General features: G+C 49.8%; 2 protein-coding genes across 2 annotated transcripts; one reads left to right on the top strand and one right to left on the bottom strand.

Annotated features, from left to right (window-relative positions):
* The first annotated feature begins 442 nt into the window (after positions 1–442).
* Positions 443–3,081, top strand: LOC142404763 (homeobox protein NANOG-like). The gene is made up of 4 exons (XM_075491764.1): positions 443–611; positions 1,056–1,324; positions 2,077–2,166; positions 2,665–3,081. Exons 1-4 carry the CDS (start codon positions 443–445, stop codon positions 3,079–3,081), a joined length of 945 nt encoding a protein of 314 aa, XP_075347879.1.
* A 7,194-nt stretch (positions 3,082–10,275) lies between these two features.
* On the bottom strand, positions 10,276–16,165 carry LOC142413347 (homeobox protein NANOG-like). Its single transcript, XM_075509394.1, has 4 exons — positions 15,985–16,165; positions 12,490–12,764; positions 11,063–11,152; positions 10,276–10,638 (listed from the first exon to the last, which is right to left on the bottom strand). Exons 1-4 carry the CDS (start codon positions 16,163–16,165, stop codon positions 10,276–10,278), a joined length of 909 nt encoding a protein of 302 aa, XP_075365509.1.
* Positions 16,166–16,649: the final 484 nt, after the last annotated feature.

A 16,649-nucleotide genomic window follows, 5' to 3' on the forward strand; every position in this document is an offset into this window, starting at 1 on the left:
ACCGGTGAGGAGGCGGAGGTGGGGAGAAAGGGTGTTAAATGTGGGGGGTGTCTGCCAAGCCCTGTCCAACTCACCAGGCGGCTCTGCTCAGGCCTTCTGGCCCCGAGGGGGAAACAAGGCTCTTCCTCCCACCCCCCCGCAGGGAGGGGTGTGCTGGCAGCAGCCCCCTGACCCCCACCGCAGCGCCTAGGAGCCGCGTTGGGAAGCGGGGCCTGGTGTCCCTGCCCTCCCCCGCTCCCTGAACACCCCCAGAGCCCCTCCCCTCCAATCAACCGACTTTTAACATGACAATGGCCATGACGATCCCTTCTAGCCAAGGCCAGGCTGGGGAGGACATAAAGCATCCCCCTTCCTCCGCCTAATGGGGTACCTGCCCGCGGGCTGCCTGCAGCCTCCACCGCCCGCTCGCCGCCTGCTCGGGGCTGGGGGTCCCGGCCCGGCCATGAGCGCCCACCTGGCCATGCCGCCCTACCTGCCCTACCCCGGTGCGGTCAGGTATGGGGACTATTACTGGCTCTCTCCAGGGAGCATGGACAGTGTGCCCGCCCAGGAGGCTCCGGCGCCGGACGCCCTCGCCTTCCCCGCGGCGGAGAAGACGCCCAGCCACCCAGGTACGCGCCCCGGCCCGGCTGACCCCGGGGGAGCGATCGGGCTGCCCTCGGCTGGGGGTGGTTGTGTCCCTCGTGTCCCTCCTGCCCCGGGGGCGGGGGGCGATGCCGGTGCTGCCGGCGGGCGGCCGCCCCGGCGAGGATGCGACGGACGGGCGCTGCTCCGCCGGCTGCCCCGCTGGAAGCGGCGGCGGGAGCCGGGCGCGGCTGCCAGCGGCCCCTGTGTCCAGACGGGACGGGGCAGAGGTGCGAGCAGAGAGGCGTCTCGGTTCCGCTGCCCGAGGGTGCCTGAGCCCACTTCTCCGCGCTGCCTTGCCCGCGGCTGCGGAGCCCCTGCAAGTCCCCAGAGCACCCGCCATCTTCAGTTCTCCCGAGAAGCTGGACTTCGAAGTCTCTGAGTCTTCTCCACCTGACCCCGCTCAGCCCAGTTCTCTCTTTTCTCCTCAGATGTCTCTCCGGCTTCCTCCAGCTCTGGGACACTCATCCAGTACACCCCCGACTCTGCCACCAGCCCCACCGCAGAACGCCCATCTCCCCATCCCTCTTTCCAGAAGGTCAAGGAGGAAGGTGAGGGTGTGGTGAAGAAGGCCAAGAGCCGCACAGCGTTCTCCCAGGAGCAACTGCAAATCCTGCACCAGCGGTTCCAGAGCCAGAAATACCTCAGCCCCCAGCAGATTCGGGAGCTGGCTGCTGCCCTGGGGCTCACCTACAAGCAGGTGAATATCTCGCTCTGAGCAGCTGAGTCACATCCCTGCTGTGAAGCGATCTTGCGAAGAGGTGTTTTGGTGGTTTTTCTTTTTTCTTAGACCCCAGAGATGAGGTTTTTTCATAGCCTTGTTTATGCCATTGCTTACGTGAGAGAGCAGAGGGTGTGAAAACTTATGACTCAGCCTTCCTCTTATGTTTGGTTCCAGCACTATCCACCCACTCCATGCAGGTGTTTGAAAGTGCATACAGAGCAGGGTTATGCAGAGTCAGGTTACTGTTCTGTGTGGACATGTGTTGTCTCTGAACATGAAAAGTCAGATAGTTGCACTGCTATGCTGGTCGCCTTTCTTAGTCAGAGTGGCACCTGCGTCTCTCCCTAGAGAGAGGGTCCTTGCCCCACCAGCTACTCGTGTCTTGACTCACTCCTGAGTCAGCACTGATCTTGCAGCAGCAGTGAGATGCTGCTGCTGTACAAGCTGTGTTTCTGCAGTTATCTTGGCCTGTCTTTCAGGTACGGGTTTTGATGTCATGAAAGATCCCATGGTGATCTGTGGAGTAAGAGTGTTAGTTTTCAGGTCTCAGCTCTGTGATTCTATGGCTACCTGGGTCTGCTGCATATTGTTAGCTGCTGAAATTACATACAGTATTAGAAGCCAAGCAGAAACGGGATTGTAGTAGAAGGCAAAATATCTTTAGGATGTGTAGTAAGCTCTGCCAATGAATTTCTAATGCCCTTATGTCCTTTCACCATCACTTCTAGGTGAAAACATGGTTTCAGAATCAACGGATGAAATTTAAACGTTGCCAGAAGGAGAGCCAGTGGGTGGAAAAAGGGGTGTATATGCCACAGGTGAGAGAATTTCCCCTTCACCCATCACCACCAGTCAGTTCCTCCAGTCTGTGGGGAGAAGTGCATCATGTCCAACCTGCTAACTCGTACAATGCACAGGACTCGATATTACCAAGCCAGTTGTATTTCTCATAATAGGGCTTACAGTGGCATCTATTTTAAGCCTGCCCTGGCACTGAAAGAGCTTTGTTTCCAGTCCACTTATCTCCCAGTTGAGACTAGTTAGAAAACAAAACAGCCAAAGAGGGCCAGCAAGGCTAATCATGCTGTTTTTCTCCCCAGCATGGTGCTCCCAGACATGTTGAGTTGGAGGTTACTAACTTAAGATCTTGCCATTTCTGCTATTATTAGTCTATAGAGAGGACAATGAGTATGAAAGAGACACTATTATTTGGCTTGGGGGAGAGGGCAAGGGAGAAAAGAGGACCCATCCAAAAGAATGGGCACAGTTGGCTATGGTGCTCTGCATTACTGAACAGCCTTCTCTGTTTCTCCTAGAATGGGTTTCATCAAGCTGCATACCTGGATATAACCCCCACATTTCACCAGGGCTTCCCTGTCGGCGCCAGCAGAAACCTTCAGGCTGTGACCAACATGCACCAGGCTTACAGCAGTGGCCAGACTTATGGGAATGGGCAGAGCCTGTACTCGTTCATGGCTGTGGAAGATGAAGGGCTCTTTGGAAAAGGTGGGACAAGCTGCAATACCCAGCAAGCGATGGGTTTATTAAGCCAGCAGATGAACTTCTATCACGGCTACCCTGCTGATATGGATTATGTCAGCCTGGAGTCAGAAGACACCTACGGCTTCCAGAGCACCTCTGACAGTGTCACACCGTTCTCGAGCTCTCCTGTACGGCATCAGTACCAGGCCCCTTGGCATCCCCTAGGGACCCAGAGCAGTTATGAGTCTTAGGTCTAAGTATTTTTTTTCTCCCTTCTGTTTTCTCTCATGGGGTTTCTAGGGTCTTGACTCAGGGATCCAGTTTCTATTCTTTTCTCTTGCCCTCCTCTCCCCTATTCCTGTTTTAAGCATTGGTGGGGCTCAGCACCCTGCTGCCTTGGGCTAGTTTTCTCTTTAAAGGCACCTGTCTGTTCATAGCTAACCTTTGGCAAGGGTGTTTCATGTGTGGACAGATTAAATTTCATGGAGGGGAATGTGCAATGCCACAGCCAGGAGCAGCAGAGGTGGTAAAGGTCTGTGTTTGCTGTCCAAGTCTCGCCTTCCTCTGCTGCCTCTTTAGCCGGTGATCTCTGATCCTTGCCCTCTGTGTCTTGCAGCAGAGCTTTGCTGGAGAAGAAAACCCTGTACTTCAGCATATTTTTGCTAGAAATACCCTGTTGTAGCCCAGAATCTTTCCTGCTGTCTTGCCTATTTCTGTTGCTACCTCAGCCAGCTGACTGCTAATAGGTTCTTCATCTGCATCCTCTCCCTCACTGAAAAGCTACACGAGATCATCTGATTTCAGATGACTTGATCCAGTTAGTCTCAGCAGCTCCTCCTGGAGGGGTCAGCACCTGCCTACCCCTTGCCTGCTGCCCTCCTGTGTACATTAGGGCAGCTGAGAGGAGGAGCAGAGGAGAGAAAGTGAGGTAGAGTATTGCCCATATCTCACATGGAAACTTTGGTTTCCAAAGCTGCTAACTTGTGCCTGGTAGCTCATTCAGGATGGTGTCTCTGGGACTGTTCCCACCCAGTTATGTCTTGCCTTTCTACATGTCTCCACTGAGACACTGTTGGCTTGTCCCAACCTGCAAATTGCAGCAGAGGGTAGCCCAAAGCGCCATTGTTGGAAGTGTGAGGAGTGGCTGTGTGTAGTCATCTGTGGAGTGATGAGAACAGTCTGCTTATCTGTGCATGATGGTCCCCTAGCACTTCACAAACACAGCACAACTACAGTGCAGCTCTCTCTGGGGTAGAGGCAGGCAAGTAGGTAAAGGGCTCTGTTATTTTAAAGGTGGTGTTTAATGTCGCTTATCCTGGAACCTGGATGTTGGGTGCGGGGAATCCTGTTGGGTCCCAGTAGAGCTCTCATCCAGGGGGCTAGAGCAGGATGGTTCCCCGCTCTCTTGTCTAATCCCAGTTTTAAGAGTGTAAGCTAGTAGGATTTTCGTCCCTCTCCCAGGGCTTAGTGGGATCTCTTCTGTATTATTCTGCTGAAAAAGGCACTGGATGCTTCATCTGACATAAGTACCCAAGCTCTGGGGGAGGCAAGAAGTTTAGAGAAACCTAGTTAAACAAAATGAGGAAAATACTGATTAAAATTTTCAGTTTCTTTTTTAAAATAACTGAATTTTCCATTTTCTCCATACTGGAAAGGATGTCAGCTCTAACCTATGTGAAACTGACTCTTTTTACAACATGTGGAATTGTAGAGTCCAGTCAGCCACTGCCCAAGAATGCAAAATGGCATGAGCTGGTAAGAGTAAATTAAATGGTAAATGCATAAATATTTCTGCAGCAGAGCTTTTTTTTGTGGTTAGTGCACAATTTTTACTGCAACCCGGTCTTCAAATGTCTGCACAAGACACAAGAGTTGTATGTTGTAGTTAAACTTTCACTGCAAAGGAGGTGAACATTTGTTGTTCAAGAATAATTTTTCTTAAAGTGTATTTTCTTGCAGTGATCTCAAGCATGTTTTATGTTATGCGCATGTTGTCTTTTATTACTCTGCCTCTGCTTAATGTTCTTACAAACTTGTTTGAATTGAAAATAAATTACTTTATTTTAATGTTGAAACAGTGTCGCCAGCTTGCGTTGGAACAGCCTGCCACGGGAACAGTTATTCTGCACAGGTTAGACCAGCAGTATGAGGAAAGGAGGAAAAAAGTAACCCTACTGTGTTTCTCATGGAAGTAAGATCAAGCAACCGTTTAAAAGGAGTAGGTCACAAAAGTCCACCAGCCTTGTTTTTAACATATAGGTGTGTCCCCTAGTGCAAGGCAGGGGGCTCCAGGGGTAGGCAACTGGACTGCCAGCTGCTGGCTTGCAGTAATGTGCAGCCCTGTAACATGCTTGTATTAGTCCTTAAACTGCAATGCTTCAAAATAATTAAGTGTGAGGGTAGGAGCAAAAGAAAGTGTCTTTTGAGATTGTGTGGCCGCCTGCTGCTGCTCCAGAAGGTCACAGTTAGAGGGCTGGAAGTCCTGCCTCATTGAGGCCGCAGGTGTCTTGGGGTTCTTCTGCTGCCATTTGAGCTTAGCACAAGTTTGTGTGTAAGTAACTGAATGCTGCCTCCAGCACTGAGATAAAAATTTATTTATTTTCCAGCTTTGCCCCAAGACTGCATTTATCTCCTCTTAGCAGCTGGGAGCAACATTTAAAAGGTACTGAAACATGAGACGGACACATTGGGACTGAAGCAGTACATCAGCAGCCACCAATTTAGAGACTCAATGAACCTCTTTCTGCTCAATGAGCTTTGGTTCATCAGAGCCTTGCTTTCCTTATATACCTCTCAGTCTGAGCACCTGTGCAACTTGCGTGCAGCCAAGGGCTGCAAGTGTCCATGGGCAGCAGCACTAATGGAACAAAGCAGCTGTCTGTATTCAATGGCTGATGCTACTGCTGTGTCAGCAGAGCCAAGCTCCTGTTAACAGCCATAGTTTAAACTAGCAAAAATCTTCTGTTTGGGTTTAATATCAGGTTCCTTAAACTACAATACACCACCAAAGCTTTTCATCTGTCTGAAAGGGGTAGCTCAATAGGTACTCCCACTGAGCACAATTAGCTAAACTGATAGCTGACTGCTCAGGCTCAAACTGCCACAGGTCCTTTGCTGACCAGAACCTGCTTGCGTGGGTGCCAAAGCATGTCCACTTTCCTTTTGCAATACTGTAATTCTCTGCTTCCTAGGGTGAGGTGGAATATGTGCAGGAAGGAGAGGGGGTGGAAGTTTGAGCCTGTAGAGGAGGAAGAAAGGCTGAGTTGTCCATGCGTGGGTTGCCAACCTTCAACAGTAGAAAAATGTAAAACTGGCCTGGAAGAGGGGGAAATGCCAGGTTCACGGTTTCCTGTATTACAAAACAGAGATCCTTTCTGCTCCTCACTTGAGTCTCATGTCCCAACATCAGTTTGGATGAATTCTGGGTAATGCTCTAGTACTGGTGTTGATTTCAACAATTCCCTTGAAAAAACAAAGCTGAACCATATACCTATAAAAGTCATAGATACTAAAGCCTTGCCTTTCAGCTTTAAAATTAGCAGCTTCCAGGTTGTTTTTTTTTTAAGGTGCAAACTTAAGCACTAAAGAAATACACAAGGTGCGCAGGTCTTTGCAGAATGATTGCAGAGGATGCTTGATACAGATTACCTGTGTTGCTTGGGTGTGTTTCTCTTCCATATTTCTGCCACAAGGGTAAGGAGGTAGCCAGAGCTCTGATGGCAGATGTCCTCCTGCAGAAACAGATATTGTTGCTAAAATAGCCCTGGGACTGAGATTACTTGCTCTGCATGCTGTGGTTTGTGTTACTGCACTTACCATGGCACTGTTCTGCAGAAATGGAGTGTTCCTTCATGGGTGCGTTATTCCCCTGGTTGCTCAGCCTGGGTTGCACGCAGGTTTGGCAGGCACACATAGTTGCAGAGCTGGACGGAACATGCAGAGTGGCTGTTGTTGGAATTTTGGTGGGTGGGCTGGAAAGGACTGCTAGTAGATGAGGAAGAGTTTCTAGAAGCTGTGGAATGAAGTAGGACTCTTCCTTTCCACAGTGCTAGAGATCTCCTCTGTTACCTTGACATGCCTGAGTCACCTCACCAGGTGAAACAGCTGGACAGGTAATTGCAGCACTACACCAAAATGGTGGAGCTGCAACTAATCCCTCCAGAGTCATACTTCCAAAAGGGTTTATATCAGTTCCTCAGAGGAAGTAAGTGCATGTCAGCAAAAGCCCTTTCTGCTGGGATACATTACATCTCTGTTAGGACTGCTGCTTCTTGTGACTGTGCTGTGTAACAGTGATTTCTGCACACTGCAAACATGATTTGCCTTGCCAGTCAATCTTTTTAGGATCAAGCTGTAAGCTCATATGGAGCTCTTCATATGTGTTATAGCTTGTGGGAATACACTGCACTTTCACAGTATCTCTGCAGTGTCACACTCCAGTTTGTCAATGCTGCAGATGTAGCTCCAGTGGTGCAGAGAAGCCCACCCAAACAGAATAAATTAGATCTAGTATAGACTATGTAGACCAGGGTTTATTCTCTAGTTTACTGGGTTCTAGCCTTTGCTGTCCCATAGGCAAAATACCAAGCAAGTAGAGTGGTGCAAGCAACCTCATTCCTTGATCTCTGTGTCAATGTGGCCTGCAGTGATGTTTTACAAGCTACAAGTTTCTTCTGAGTGGCCCATGAGCAAGGGCTCACAGCCCCAGTTGTCCCTCTAGTGCAGATAAAAGGCATGATATTTTCTTTAATAGGCTCCTCCCTACAGGCATGTGTCAACATCAGATTTAGTTACCTAACTACACTGCATGACTCAAATGCTGAGCGAACAGGGTTTCGGAAATTTTCAGTAAAGCATTGCCACACATCTCTTGCTTGGCCCATCATCAGTGGCCAACAGCATCTTGCTGATACTGAGTAATCAAGAGGCATGAAGGACCCAAAATCATGGCACTGGTCTTAGACAAAAAAAAACAGTTTTCCTTTCCTGTGAGGACCGTGTTATCTTCTGCTGTCCAAAGTTTTGAAGAGAACCCTCAGGTCATATCTGTACATCTCTTTCATAAGGAGGCTAGAATTAATTTCTCACGTTTAATGGAAGTCCATCTGCTCACAGACAGGGTGTGTCTCTAGCAGCTGGGCTGCCTGAATCACTAAATCTTTACAAATTACAACATCGGGACTGCTGCTTTGGGAGAACCCCAAGTTCCACCCAAGTCATTGCTAGATACTAGGGAAAGGCCAGAAGAGAAAGCAAGTTCCCAGTGTCCCTCTCTGGCTGGCAGTGGCCAAGGGACTGCCTGTAACAGCAGCTGCATTCCTGCTGTTATTACACAGAGTGTTGGGAATGCAGCTCCTGATACAGCAGACACCAATGAATTCCCTTCCTGGAAGTTGCTTACTTACCTGTTTGAATTGCTGCAGGCAAAAGATCTCCAGAACCACCTGTGGAAATAAGCTCTGTCTTTGAATGATTGAAAAATTTTATGGGTCTTTTGAGGAAACTGCAAGATTTGGTAGTGTTTGTTAGCACAGCTTTGCTGAAGGTCAATAGTAGGGAGCTCACAACTGTTGCTCTTATAGCCAGCATCCTTCTGCAAGCCAGTCCCAGAGACTTCACACCAAGATCCTGCCTGTCCTAAAGCATCCCCGAAGGAACAGGGCATAACAGAGAATTATTAGTGAGGAGCAGTCACAAGCTCAACTTTTTCACCTACAGCAGCCTTTGATGGGGTAGCATGGAAAGGTTCCAGATGATATTCAGGTTAGTAGCAGCACTGTGGGCTCCAAAGGAGCTGAAAAAACTCCTCCCACTCATGTGAGAGCCCTGACAATTGCTGCTATTGTAGTCCACCTTCAGATGTTAACCAGCACCTTTCAGTTAAGCTAACTCAATCCATCCCCACCCCTCTGATGGTGCAGTGGTTGCAAGAACATGTCTTCCCCAGGCTTAGGCACTTGCTGGGTGTAGGACATGTGTCTTTGGGCTGTGCTTTAAAATGGATCTCCAAAATTATATGACTCAGAAATTTGCCCTCCAAAAGGCCTTATTTTTCCCCAAATCATGCTGGTCATACAGTTTACACTACAGCTCTATAAACAGTGTAGCTGAACAACCAAAGGGTCAAAGAGTGGCTGCATGAGGGAGCGGGGGTGGGAACAAACAGCTGTGAGGCACAGGGACATAAACCAGCTTTGCCAATAGAAGACCATGCCTCTCATTAATGCCAGTTGCAGGCATCAGTTGCCTTCATTTTATGCTCTTTTTTTTTAACCATGACAGCTACTTCATTGCATTAAGATAAAGTCATTGTCATCATCAAAGAGTGACAGAAAACCTGTGACTCAGGGAACTGGGGCTCTGTTATTAAATATACTTTGATACACATATCTGTTTTTAGGTACTTAGACGCTTATATAGTATTAAGTTTAGAAATTATGGTACCTCTGTGTTTTAGCCAGTCCCAGTATTAAATATTGCTGGGTAGGGGAAATTCTTAAGGTGGGTGGTAGTTACTCACCTTGTCCTTTGACTCTAGATATCTGGCATTGCCAAGAGTCATGAAGCTGATCCACTAATAACACAGAAAAATCTCTGTTTATAGTTTCAGAGTCAAATCAGTAATAACAATGGCATATGGTTGCTACGGCTATTTATGCTCCATCTGGATTTCATATTGCAATGCTCTATTACAGTGGAAAAAAGATACAGAAAAATACATAATCCATCTTAAAAAATATTTTATTATTTGCCAAATTGAATGCACTGTTTGGTTTTCTTGAGGGGAGGCACAGAAAGATATAGACTAGAACAAAGGGCTTATTTATAATTTTGATGCTTATAAGATCATCTTACCAGCTTTTCTGCAAGCTACTTGTCACATCTTTCTTCACGAGACACTTCATCAATTATATGCTTTGTGGCTGACCTACAGAACTGGTGGTCTAACCATCAGATGGATGCCTGGTGTGTGACAATAACTTCTCCAACTTCAGTGAAAGGTTTGTGACCAGCACCTCTCCATACAGCCCATGGCTTCATGTGTTATGTATACACAACTGTACAGTGATAGGTATAAATGAGATCCCCAAAGGAATCTGTGCCTCCTCTGAGACAAGTTACAGTAATTTAGAACAGCCAGGGGATAATCTAGGTAGCCAGATCTCGGGTCTTGCTATAAGGGAACTTAGTTGTCTGTGCCAATAAAGAAGGGGGTGTGTGTGTGCATGTGTAAGGGCATACAAACGAAGAGCTGTATGTACATATATGGGCAAACAGGTATCTGCATGTCTGTGTGTCTGTGCGTGCTTGCAGGCACATGTTTGGATGCCAAAACAGGTTCTCGTTACATGATGCCCCTGAGTTGGAGAGCACATGAATAACAAAGGGAGAGATGAGAATAAGATTTGATTTCTGGGTGCCCAAGTACCCCACATCCACAGTGCTTAGGAATGATAGAGATGGTGGCCAGCAGTGGTTGGGAAAGGAGCCCCCATGGTGGCCGAGTGGTGAAAGTTACAACCATCACCTGTCTTTGTGCCCGGATATTCCACACTGCCAGGACAGCTGTGGTAAAAGTCTACTTTGTGCTGGGCAATGAAGCCCACTGTCTGCTGGACGCTGCAGGTGCCCCCGCCTTTTCCAAAGACTCCTCCATCCTCACTGGTCACAATTGTGTAAGCATTCTGCCCTGCTCCGTAGTGCTGACAGGGGGGAGGCAGAGTTTGGATGTTGCTGGCTGCGGTGATTGGGTAGCCCTGGTGGAATTTGGGGTGCACGTCCAGGTAAGTACTTGGCTGGAAGCCACTCTGAAAGGGAAAGACAGTGAGTCAGAACACATAGCTTCTCCACTGGTGTCCACAGGCCTGACACGTACTGGGGCTCTGTCCCTTCACATTTCATGTTGTCTTTTGATCAGCAGCGATGGCATGGGAGGGCAAGAGGAACCATATCCATCCCCATAGGTCAGGAGTGGATACACAGTCATGTATATATATATATATGAGGAAAACAGCTTTTCTCTGGAAGCATTTCAGTGGCATAGTCAGCCCATTGCTAGGCTACCTACAGAACATGGAGATTCGTGCCAACACTGTGCCTCTGCGCGGAACAAGCCAGAAGGCAGGGTATGCTGATACTTGTATGCTTAAGTTGCCCCCGCGGAGGAAATATATCACAGGACTTATGTCCCCACGTAGAAGGGCCATGCTGAGCCATGTGCTATATTCTTACTTGCGTGAGGCACTGAGCCCGTTCAGTCCACAGGCTATGCTTCTGGCACCTTTTCAGCTTCATCCTCCGGTTCTGGAACCAAGTCTTCACCTGGGTGGGGAAAGGAGAGCAGAGAAAACATCAGCAGAGGAGAGGGAAGAGCAAATGTTATCAGATTCACAAGCAGCAAAGAGTGACCAGATGGCATAGATACATGGGCAGCAGCAGATAAAGCCCTTTAAGAGCTCCCTGGGGTTGTTGCCAAGGGGAGATGTCTGTCTAGCAGCCTCAGCAGGTGGCTAGTGCATCTGCATGGTGGGGGGAGGGAGCGGCATTATGTCCACGGGACAGTTATAGCTGTGACAAATGGACTCATTTAAAGCATGGAGACGAACGACTGGTGCAAGTTAGACCCACCCAGGTCTCTACAAGCCCCCTGCGCTACGGACAAACTTCTAAGACGCTGTTTCTGCACGCTTGTGTGCGGAGAAGGGAGAGGCTTGCTCCTTGTACCCAGCAGTTCCCAAATTCAAAGCTCCTTGCTGGGGTGAATTCCAGAGCCGTTTCCCCCCAGGGCTGTGTCTGCGCTGTGAGAGCAGCCTTTGCAGGGATGTGGATTGAAGGAAAGAGCAGATTGTCCCACCCGTCTTGTTCCTGACAGAACCAGTTCAGTGTGTGCGTGCATATGTGTGCACCTACAATGCATGTACAACTTTTTAATCCCAGGGCATCCGTGTGCATCCAGGCCATCGTGCCCAGCTCTGAGATCCAAATTCCAGTCAGATTTTAGACTTGTAACTGCAAGCACTTGTGCCCCATTGCCCAGTCCCCTCTGCTTTAGGAAGGCATCATTTCAGCCAGCACCAGTTCACTACACACAACCTACCTGGGGATCAGCAGAGACCCTGAAGGGCTGCAATGTATAAACCTAGCAGTACCCACATGGAGGGGGGAGTGGGTATCAAGCAGCCAGGCAGTGCTGTGTGTGGCACATTATTACATATTGGACAAGATCAGCCCTGGGAAATGTTAGCCAGAGCTTTCGGCACATTGCAGCCCTGGGATTCAGAGAACTGATTCATGCCAGGGTTTCTGTGAAGTTCACCAGTGCATGGAAAAAGTCTGTGAAGTGCTGCCAAGCCCAGGGTAGAGGCTGTTTGTGGCAAACAACATATTCATCACTGTGTTTGCAATTCTACTACAAGTGTTGGCAACAGTACCCTTAACTGACCCCTCACTGGGGAAGCTCCATTGAGGTGCCACTGATTCTCCTGTGCCCCAGAAGTGCTTCTGATCTCTGGGCATGAAAAGGCAGGGGAGCAACTGTTAGCTGGCACCTTTGCCTCCACTCTCTGCTGAGGACTCCTCTTTCCGTACTGTCACTGCCTTATGTGACCATTCAGCCACCGTGTGACAGATACACCATGGGTCAAAGTCTCCGTGTTCACCTGCTTGTAGGTGAGTCCGAGGGCAGCAGCCAGCTCCCGGATCTGCTGGGGGCTGAGGTACTTCTGGCTCTGGAACCGCTGGTGCAGGGTTTGCAGCTGCTCCTTGGAGAAAGCCGTGCGGCTCTTGGCCTTCCTCACCCCCTCCATGCCATCTTCTCTGCCCTTCTGAGACTTAGCTGTAGGCTGTGGGGATGAGGATGCCGAATGTGGACTGGTGGCTGAATCTGGTGTGAATTGGCTGAAATTTCCAGAACTGGACGAAGCTGGGGATACTTCTAGAAATAAAAAGACAATGGGAAAATGTATACAAGACATAATGCACGGCTGTATGGGTATGAGCATGCTCCCTGCCTGCTGTAGAGCTCCTTGCCTACCAGACAGGGGCTTTCTTGAAGCAAAGGCTTGTGTCACCCTTCTTCCTTCACGGATCTGTGAGCACAGATAAGCCCACTGACAGCAAGCAGCTTCCCAGCTCAGCCCTCTTGGATGCACACGGCTCACTTTCGCAAGGTGGAAAAGTTAGGGCAGGGAGGGGAGAACGGTGCACATTGGCTTACAGTGTTACTATCCTCCTCCAAAAGGTCCTGGTAATATTGCGGTCTCAGTGTGGTGTAAAGAGGGCTGGTCATGACTGCAAGCGTAGCTTTGGGTTGGTGACTGGGCTCCCCAAACCCGCCTGCCCAGCAATCTCAAGGCACTTGATAGACAGAGGCAAAGCAACCTCTGACCAGGGTATATGGTGGGGCAGAGCAGTCAGTGCTTACAACGATGGGGCAGCAGGTGGAGAGCATCAGTCAGGTCTTGGATATTGGCTCACTCCTGTTTGCCTGTGGCTGCCACCACAGACCATCCCACTGCTGGAAACACGTGTATAGATGGAGGGACCTATTTGACTGAGGGGGGCTTCTGGCAAGAGAAGAACGAAGGAGAGAAATTTGACATGGAAGTGGGGAGGGAGAGAGGAAAGGTAGATGTGTGGTACAGGTGAGAAGAGCCAGTAATCTTGTACCAGGGACATGGGGGACAAAATTCAGGCGTGCAGAGGAAGGTGTCCACGCCCCTTCTCATTTGTCCTGGTACATGTCTTAGGGGCTCTCTGTTGAGGACAAAGTTGAGATAAAGATCTAAAGGAAAAACTTCCTAAACAATCTGGGCTACTGGTCCAGACAAAAGCTGCCAAGATGCAAAGTCATTCAGGCTGCCTGAATAGGAAAATGCTAACAAGAGAGATTACCCCAGCATCTCTCTGTCAGGTGCCTGGTTGCTGGCCTCTGTGAGAGGCTGAGACCTTCTCAGGCCAGCCCTGACTGAAGGGCTGCAATGCCAGTCTCCCCCCTTCCCCATAACTGCAATGATAAATCTGTCCATCCCTCCCTCCTCCAGCTACTCCTCTGCAAACCCTTCTGCATGGTCCATCCCCTCTCCTCCTACTGACATTTCAGGAGAGAGGGGTGCAGTGACTGGGGCAGTGTCGTTTTCAGCACACACCTTCTGACTACTGAGCCCAACCAATAGCTCCCAATCTCCTTCCTAGTCACCCTGAGAGCTGTGGCTCTGAAGCCCACTGAGACACCCTCGTCAACCTCCCGAATGTATGTCCAACACAAAGTACTGACGCCCTCCTGAGGAATGGGCTCCCCGTCCACCCGACCAAACCCTTCCTTCTTCTGTCCTAAGCTGAGAGGCTACTAAGCAATCACTCAAAAACCTTGAGGTGTTGCTGGGTCTCAGAAAGGTGGCCATGTCTGCAGTATCTTTTCCCTTGTTACTCTCTTGACAGAGGCACACTTGTCTTTGTGTTGCCTGCCACTCTAGGGTTGCCTGCTCTTATAGGCCTGCTCTTGGCTATTTCCTAACCCTAGGAGATGATAACCACCCAGAGCACGGGCCGTGTGGAGAGGCAGGTGTGTAGTGGGGCAGGTTTCTGGTGCTGGGGAGCAGGGCCATGAGGATTACAAAGGGATTCTGCCTACAAGGAGAAAGGAGCTCTCAAGAGAAGAGGTGCAAGGGCCTGAGTTGTTATGTGCATGGGGGTAGACTGCAGAGCCTGAGAAGAAGCTGAATATCTGTGACCAGGATGCACAGGAGGCTAAAATTTCTTGCAGGACCACAGGATGCTTGGCTCCTGCAGGCTGTGCTGTAAAAACCTTATAGGTAGGAAATGACCATGCTGAGAATGTGGGCTTGGAAAACAGGAAAGTCTTCTGTTAGACAGGAACCACAGCAAGACAACGTAGAGCTAAAGCTCCCACACGTTCCTGCTCAGCCTGTCATCCCACACCCCCATGTAATTTATGACCTGCAGCTTGAGCTCAAGACAAAGGCGCTCCCTCTCCCATGAGAAGAGAGTGAAGGAAAGAGGAAGCAAGAAACACAAACAGCAGTGCAACAGACATAAACATGAAAACCTAAGACAGACCCACTCCCACAAGCCCTTGACATCTGTAGGCCTTTGCTTCCACGACTTGGCTTTCTCTGTGGAGAGAGGCACCAGAAGAGAGTGTTTGAAGATGGGTTTTAAGTCTATATACCAGGCCCATTGTGGCCACGAATGAGTCAATCATCTGCCTGCTGCCTTTGTGGAGCAGGCAGCTGGCAGGGAACCTAAGCCTTTCTCCAAACTATATGGCAAGTAGCCACGTGCCAAGTAGCCACTAGTCACTTTGCCCAAGCCTGTAGCTCTCTATAGCATCTGACAGCTTGAAACCGGCACTCCAAAAGCTCACTCTCCTCCCACCCATTAACCTTACAAGAGCATTACTCTGCTGACCACACAATGGGGCTGGGTGAAAACCTGCTTTCATCAGCTATTCTATTGCCACTCACTGGAGTGGGAGAGGAATGGCAGGAACAGAAAATGCCACTGCGGAGGGGCCTGGGACTTTTTTGCAAAGAGGGAAAGGCAAGGCAACAAGAGCACGGAAAGGAGAGGGAAACAGATAGAGGAAAATGGTAAATTAAAAGAAGCACTGAGTAGCAACGCTGCATTTAAAGGGCGCAGATTTCCCGGCACAGTGATTCAGGCTCAAGTTTAATGAGCACATGAAGGGTGCGAGGAGTTTGTAAGGGGATAAGGGATGCCACGAGCAGAATTACCTTCAGGATTTGTTTCTCTCCATAGCACACATGACAGCATTTGACTAAAAGGAGGCCCAGACATTCCTGCCCCGAGAACCATGAACTTCCATAAGACCATGCTGTCACACTGCCCTGCAGCCTGGAGCACAGACCTGCCAGCGCCTGGACTCTCGCAGGCTCTGTTGAGGTTTAGGAAACCGGTTCACGGTCACGAAAGAAAAGTAGCATGGAAAGGTGGTTTGGCTGCCCAAGGTCACCCATCCTCCTTGCCTACCACATCGCACTTTGCCCAGCTCACACATTAGGAAACCAAGGCAGGGAGAGAGAAAAATTTGCTCAAGGTCGTTAAGCGAGTGGCTGACCTGGGGCCACAGGTATCCTGGGGATCAGCTCTCGGACTTAGCTGAAACGCCTTACCTGCCGTCTGCCTCTTCCCTCCTGCCTCCGGAGACTGACTGGCACTGGTGGCTCCCGCTGGCCCAGCTGAAGCGGGGGCATGTCCTGCCTCCCCCATCGAGTTCCAGTAAAACTCCAGGTACCCCATGCCAGTCCCGCTGGGGTAAGCCTGGTAGGGGGGCAGAGCCAAGTGTGCACACATGGGGGGGCAGATGAAGGGGTGGTTCCCCACCTTCCACCTCCACTTGGGGGGGGCAGGTCTCACCAGCAAGCTGAGGTAGCCACGAAGTGTAGACAGGTAGTTACCTTTATAGCTGGCTATACCCTGCCTGGGACTGCAATATCCACCATCGTCCGCTCCTGGAGGCTCTTTGTCATGTTAAAGAGGCTGATTGGAGGGGTGGGGACAGAGCAGGGTGGAGGGGGGGAGAAAGCCACACATGGCATCAGGGCTAAAGTATGTCCCCTCTGAATTCTTCCCATTCTGCAGGTTCCTCAGTCACACCTGAGAAGGGGTCTGATCCACAGCCTCAGGAAACCTTCTCCTGCTTGCTTCTTTGGGCTCAGCTCAAATTGTCTTGTCACAAAATAATCCCATGAGCACAGATGTCCAGTAGAAGACAGCTGTTCACTGCATTGGGAGAACAAACCCCAACCAATCTCCACCACATGAGAGTGGACAGGAG

Source organism: Mycteria americana, chromosome 1, assembly GCF_035582795.1.
Source record: "Mycteria americana isolate JAX WOST 10 ecotype Jacksonville Zoo and Gardens chromosome 1, USCA_MyAme_1.0, whole genome shotgun sequence".
Lineage (NCBI taxonomy): Eukaryota > Metazoa > Chordata > Aves > Ciconiiformes > Ciconiidae > Mycteria > Mycteria americana.